Source organism: Priapulus caudatus, unplaced genomic scaffold (genome assembly GCF_000485595.1).
Source record: "Priapulus caudatus unplaced genomic scaffold, Priapulus_caudatus-5.0.1 Scaffold1017, whole genome shotgun sequence".
Lineage (NCBI taxonomy): Eukaryota > Metazoa > Priapulida > Priapulimorpha > Priapulimorphida > Priapulidae > Priapulus > Priapulus caudatus.
The window spans coordinates 97,954-104,972 of record NW_014578078.1 but is presented as its reverse complement, the minus strand read 5'-3'; the positions used below and the strand labels follow the sequence as shown (position 1 = coordinate 104,972).

At 46.5% G+C, this 7,019-nt stretch overlaps 1 protein-coding gene across 1 annotated transcript in view; it reads left to right on the top strand.

Moving 5' to 3' along the window:
• The window catches only part of LOC106814978 (synaptic vesicle 2-related protein-like), a 15,021-nt gene that overhangs the window by 3,070 nt on the left and 4,932 nt on the right, over window positions 1-7,019 (top strand). Inside the window, exons 5-10 of the mRNA XM_014819376.1 lie at window positions 855-920; window positions 1,260-1,370; window positions 2,177-2,305; window positions 2,649-2,725; window positions 3,037-3,113; window positions 3,671-3,781. Of these exons, the coding sequence (XP_014674862.1) occupies window positions 855-920; window positions 1,260-1,370; window positions 2,177-2,305; window positions 2,649-2,725; window positions 3,037-3,113; window positions 3,671-3,781 (571 nt within the window). The remainder of the gene's footprint in view (window positions 1-854; window positions 921-1,259; window positions 1,371-2,176; window positions 2,306-2,648; window positions 2,726-3,036; window positions 3,114-3,670; window positions 3,782-7,019) is intronic.

Genomic DNA, 7,019 nt, shown 5'->3' with positions numbered 1-7,019 from the left:
TCTCTCTCCGTGCATTGTTGCGTAACGATTCGTCGATGATTCCTAACGCTTGAATCGACGTCGCCCCCCGCCTGTCGCCTGCTCTTTTACATCAATACTTGATTAGATGAAGGAGAGTAGCGTGTTTACGCAACGAGTGACCCGAGTTGCTGAGTATTAGTGGGTAAGTGTTCGAGAACTGTGACTGTGCCATTGCAACGCAGCGCAACATGCACTTATGGCATAGTGCTTGTATTGCTGAATAATATATGTTATTGATATACTGATATATAATATATGTGTGTGTGTGTATTATACATTATATATATATGTATAATATAATAAATTATGCTTTGTTCAGTATTAGTATAGAAATCGTCACTCTGATGCCGCGCCTTCCTGCATGTGATGTTTGCAGAGCTGATATTCTGCTCAGTGTGGAGTTCTACTTTGGTCTACTTGAGTTCTTTGCCACCAAGCTCGTCTGGATTGCTGCTTCTCCGCGGTCTCGTCGGATTTTGGTGTAGGGGCGCTCCTCAGATCGTAAGTATAACGAATGCGGCAGAGATTCCATCGCGGTTTTAGTCGGAGCACCGCGAGCAAGGACTCGTCGCGAATGTTACAATTGGTCAGATCTTACGGATCAGACACGACTTTTTCTCATTATTTCTTACTATTGCATGACTTATAATTGAGGATTAAGCTATCGTCTGTGGCTGTGCGATGCGAGACTTATTGTGCATGATAGTACCGCGTGTGAGAAACGCTGCGGGAGATATGTGTAGAGGTGCGGAAAGTTTATCATCTGTTGCGTTTGGAAACGGCGTAGTGTCTTTGTACTTGACAACGAGTGTGGCCATCGTTTTCTGCTTCAGGGTGACGCTGTATGCAGAATTCTGCGTCAAGACGCGAGAGCCAAGGTGTGTCGTCGCATGTCAGAGGTCAGTGGATTGTTACAAATGCAACTACATGCACCCACCTCATTGCAGGACAATGATAACTGCTACTCTTTAACACTGTTACGTCCTCTTCGTCGAGGAACGTATGGTCGTAGAAGTAAAATGTGTCATATTTTTTACCTTAAGCAGCAATCATTAGTATACTTCTGCTGCCTGTACGCCATCGAATTAATCTTTCATATTAAGCAGCGCGCAGACAAAACTAAACGAATAGCCGACAGAGTTGGTGTGTGGTGAGACTGTCTACACAGGTATCAGCTGTGTTTGAGTGGAGTGCGAGCGTGAGTTGTAATGCATTCTTAGCAGGTGTTTGGGTGATAGGCACTTGCTCGAGGTTGCTGCTGGCTCTGTTGTGTGATGCCGACGATGGTTGGCGGCTGGTTGCTCATCTTCTCTGCGGTGCTGCCACTGGCCATCTCTCTCACGTGTGTGGTAAGTAAGTAGTATGCCTAGCAGTAGCTAGTAGTAAGTAGTATGTTAGCAGTATAGTAGTATAGTAGTAAGTGTAGTAGTTAGGGCAAGTGTTAGCACGAATGCAGCACGAGATGCATCCGCAGAGAGCAATGCTGAACAATAACCTCACTAGTAGCTGCGTTGGTAGCTTGTCTCTCCCCATTAATCTCTCATGCTCTCTCTATGCTGTCTTCTCTCTCTCTCTCATTCTCTCTTCTCTGCTTCTCTCTCTCTCTCTCGGGCTTCTCCGTTCTTCTTCTCTCTCTCGCGGCTTCTCTCTCTTCTCGTGCTCTCTCTCTCTCTCTCTCATCTCTCTGTCGTGCTCGGTCATCTCACTCTCTGTCTCGGTCTTGGCTCGTCGTCTTCTCTCTTCTTCTCTCTTCTCATGCTTACGTGCCTCTCTCTCTCTCTCATCTCTCTCTCTCTCTTGCTCTCTCTCTCTCTCTCCTCTCTCATTTCTCTCTCTCTCCTCTCTCTTCTGCTCTCTCTCTCTCGTCTCCTCTAATCTCTCTCTCTCTTTCTCTCTCTCTCTCTCTCTCTCTCTCTCTTCTCACTACTCTCTCTCTTCTCTCTCCTTCTCTCTCTCTCTCTTTCTCTCTTCTCGTCTCCTCTATCTCTCTCTCTCTCTCTCTCCCTCTCTCTCTCCCTCTCGCTCACTTTCTCTCTCTCTCTCTCTCTCACTTTCTCTCTCTTACTCTCTCTCTCTGTATCTCTTTCTCACACGTACTTCTTACTCTCATATCTAGCTAACCTCTAGCATTAATCACATCTCCCACATGTTTCAGTGGTTACCTGAGAGCGCGAGGTACCACATTGCGTCAGGCCATCCAGAGAAGGCTGTCGCCGTGTTGGAGCGGGTGGCTCGTGACAACAATCGACCGATGCCTCTAGGAAGAATAGTCGCTTCCACGCAGGTAAGGTAGTCCCTCCTCACCTCTCTGTGGTGATTATAAAGGAATGGCTGTTGTTCCAAATACGGACACAAGAAAACTGGGCTGAATTTCAGTAAAATGACTTCCTCTTTATTCTTGCGAAACTCGTCCATTGATTGTTCGAAATCTCCTCTGTGGGTCATTTCAAAATGTTTTCGCTGCTGCAGACTTACTAATTTTTTTGTTATAAGTTTTTATAAATTGACGTTTGCAGCAATGTTTTCACAGAGGTCGTATGTCGGCGATCACCAACCACTCTCCACAACCAGTGATCAATCGTAACATTTGAATCGATTCCCACGACTAGTTGATGTTTTTCATTCAGACGGGGAAGAGGGGAAGAGTATCAGATTTGTTCATACCAGAGACGAGATACGTCACGATATTGCTTTGGTTCATATGGTAGGTCATTTGATTGCCTCCTGCTCTGTTGTTACCATTACACCTACCATCGCGTCACTATAGGGTCATAGGTAGAATAAATTCACATGTCTTGATTGGCGTTTTTCTAACGATTAGCAAATGGTGTAAACGATGGGAGATAGTGCCATCCTCTGCTTCCACCACTTGTATTAGTAGCATACGCCACAATTTAGTAAAAAGAACCCTTCATAACCAGTCTAATCATCCTCAATATCATCATCATCATCGATATCAGTTTAGTGTTATTACTGATCATAGTTAGTAATGAATATTTTTACTGGTTATCACAGGTTGGCGACGGCATTTACGTACTATGGACTTGTTCTTATGACAACTGAGTTATTCGAGGCTTCTGATGGTTGTCATGGTGAGTAGAGTACACGGTTGAGCTTCACGTTCTGTTAGAGCAACCGCTTTCAAATCCGCATGTGTAATAGTGTACTTACGTTTAGCTGTTATTGCTGTGCTATTCTATGGGATCAACCAATGTGGATGAGCAAGTTAGATAAGGAAGTGCGGAATACGTGATACCCAACGTAATGTACGCGGTTGGGTTTCAAGGCTTAAAACGGCATGTTCTCGCAGCAAAATGCAAAGATATACCTACTGTGAGCTTGTCCATGTTGCAAAAATTCACTACAACTTATTTGTATTGCTACTTTCACAACATTTCTTCAGCAAACCTAAACAGTCTTACAAAACTAGTGCTTTTAATGTTTACACAGTGTTTGCACATCCGGGACATAGCCGAGCGATCGCAGTTTTCATTAACAGTTCTTTTCTATGCTAGAACAAGTTATAATTCATTATTCGATGTTTGTTCAGTACAAAATTGTGGAATTGTACTGCAAGTATGCTCGCAGTAGGTGTATTTCGCGTTTTGTTGCGAGGTTGATCAATTTTAACCCGCCGATGTGTTGACAGGCGGTGATGTAAGTCCACCATTGGCTGAAGCGAGCTGTTACCTCACCTGCCGAGCGCTGTCGAAGAAAGATTACACGGACCTTCTGTGGACGACGCTAGCTGAGGGTCCAGGTGTGTGTGCGACAGACAGCTGACCATCTTTCTTTCCTCAGTGGTTTTCTTCCTCTCTCTCTCTCTCACACCCTTCCTGTCTCCCTCCATCCCTCCCTCCCTCTCCCTCTCTCTCTCTCTCACACCCTCCCTGCCTCCCTCCATCCCTCCCTCCCTCTCCATCTCTCTCTCTCTCACACCCTCCCTCCATCCCTCCATCCCTCTCTCTCTCTCTCACCGTCGCTGCCTCACTCCATCCCTCCCTCCCTCCTTCCCTCTCCCTCTCTCTCTCTCTCTTTCCTTCTCTTTCCCTCTCTCTTCCCCATGTCCCCTCTTCTTCCATTCTCTACTCGTGTTTCTTACTAAGCTGTGCATGATTTATATCATAGCTAACACACTAATTGTCGCATATACATAATATCTCACCCCCATCTATCTCTCATTCTCTCTCTCTCTCTCGTCTTCTCTCTCTCGCTTCTCTGCTCTCTCTCTCTCTCTCTCCTCTCATCGTCTCATCTCTCCTCTCTCTTCTCTCTCTTCTGCTCTTCTCTCTTGCTCTCTCTCTCTTCTCTCTCTCTCGCTCTCCCTCTCTCTCTCTCTCTCTCTCTCCTTCTCCTCTCTCTTCTCTCTCCTCTCTCGTCTCCTCTAACTCTCTCTCTCCTGCTCTCTCGTTCTCGTCTCCTCTCAGGCTCGTCTCTAACACATCTCACTCTCGTCTCTCTCCGCTCTCACCTTTCTCTCACATCTTCTCTCCCTCTCCCCCCTCGCTCCTCTTTTCTCTTCCTCCTTTCTCCCTTCATCTTTCCTCTCTTTCCCTCGTTCCCTCTCTCTCACCTCTCCCTCATCCTCTCACCCCCTTCTCTCTCTCTCTCGCTGTCCGGTCTCTCGTCTCGTTCTCTCTTTACTGTCTCTCTCTCCCCCTGTCCCGTTCTCTCTTTCTCGCTCTGTCTAGCTATCTTATCTATTTCTCACTCTCTCTCTCTCTCTCTTTGTCTTTGCTCTCTCTTTCTTTTCCTCGTATCTCTCTCTCCTCTCACGGTCCTCGGCTCCCCTCTTTCTCTCTCTGTCTCTCTCTCTCTCTTCTTCTCACGTTGCTTCTTCCTCTCTATCTCTCACGTTGCCTTTCTTCCCCCTCTACTGCTCTCAATTTCGCTCCTGTATTTTCTGATATATGTGACATATAATTCAGGCAACGCTTGCCAGGTCTCCTCGTTACTTCTTCATCATCGATCGCATCGCAGGAAGAAAACGATGGCTGTAAGAGTGTTGGCTCTCTTTCGCTCTTCAACAGCTCTGCTGCTTGCATGGTGCAGGGCATACGGTTTGAGTGTACAAGCGCTGTGATTACGTCTCTTCACCTTCGCCTCCTCGTCATGGTGCAGCATAGGTGAAGTGTACCAGAACCTGTGTTACCTCTCTTCACCTCCTCCTCTCATGTGGTGGCACTAGGGTGAGTGTACAAGCAGTGGTTACTCTCTTCACCTTCCTCCTCTTCATGTGCAGCACTAGGTGAGTGTAAAAGCCTGTGTTACCTCTCTTCACCTTCCTCCTCTTCATGTGCAGCACTAGGTGAGTGTAAAAGCCTGTGTTACCTCTCTTCACCTTCCTCCTCTTCATGTGCAGCACTAGGTGAGTGTAAAAGCCTGTGTTACCGCTCTTCACCTTCCTCCTCTTCATGTGCAGCACTAGGTGAGTGTAAAAGCCAGTGTTACCTCTCTTCACCTTCCTCCTCTTCATGTGCAGCACTAGGTGAGTGTAAAAGCCAGTGTTACCTCTCTTCACCTTCCTCCTGTTCATGTGTAGCACTAGGTGAGTGTAAAAGCCTGTGTTACCTCACTGAGCGCAGCTGAAATCACTCATAATGTACAGAGCTAAACCTGCTTTAGTGGTCGCCTCAGTAGAATGGACACCTGTCTAGAAAGGACACTGAGAGGTTTCCTTGAGTGACGGTTGACTGTGCAGCAGATGGGTATCTCACTCGGGCCATCGCACGAGTAAAAAGCCGTAGCAACCGAAACAAAATAAAAGCAAACGGGTGAACGAAGGCAGTGACTTTGCTGCACAAGAACCTGGGATAGTAAGACTACATGTGTTACTTGCTGCTACCAGTGTTGACTGCCGCAACCAATATAGAAACCACCGCTTTTGATACAACGAAAATAAATTCCATCGATATCAATGCGAGCAAAAATCACCCAATGTCATCACAAAGGGAATCAATTGAACCACTTTATAAAATCCGTGCTAGTAACAGTCGACATCAACGTGGCCGGTATCCGTGGTAACTGCAGTCACTGACCAATAACGGTTGTCGATAACGATACAGATGGTTGGCGTGTATGAAGAGAGAATGTGTGTGGCACACGAGTGAATGCCTCGAGATTGCTGTATGTATCGCTGACGGTCATAGGGTCTATGTCCCCCAGGGTACTGCCGGAACGTACCCTGGGGGACATAGACCCTCTCAGCATCGCTGATGGTTGATGTACTGATGATGTACTGATGATGGTGATGATGGCGACGTCGACGACGGTGACGATGACGATGACGATGATGATGATGATGATGATGATGATGATGACAACGATGACGATGGTGATGATGGTGATGATGATGATGATGACAACGACGATGATGGTGATGATGGTGATGATGATGATGATGACAACGACGATGGTTGTGATGATGATGATGATGATGATGATGATGATGATGATGACGATGATGATGATGACAACGATGACGATGGTGACGATGATGATGATGGGGATGATGATCGATGTACGTCTATGTTTTAGCGTGTTTATTATATCCCTGTGCGGATGTGCGTCGTGTTTGTGATGAGACGTAGAGATGATGTTGTTGTGGTGCTTATTGCAGGGGCATGCTGACGTTCTTCATCTTCGTAGCGCGAGCGTTTGTATCCGGGGCATTCCAGGCAATATACGTCTACACCCCCGAGGTATGCTCACCTAATCATGGTTTATTGAATGTCACGATGAAATAGAGCTGTTAAGTCTTAATTAGGTCTTAATTAGGTCTTAATTAGGTCTTAATTTGGGTATTGTACACTGGGTATTGTGATGCAGTGCATTAGAGTGTTGGCTTTTATTACACTGGCACACAGATCAGCTGCGTGGTCAGTTTTTGTCTGCTGTGTGTCACAAGACAGTGTGTGCGTGTGTTAGCGAGTGTGTTAGTGCGTGTGTGCAGGGGCGGCGCCAGGGTATTTTCTTAGGGGGGGGCGAAACGAGGGGCG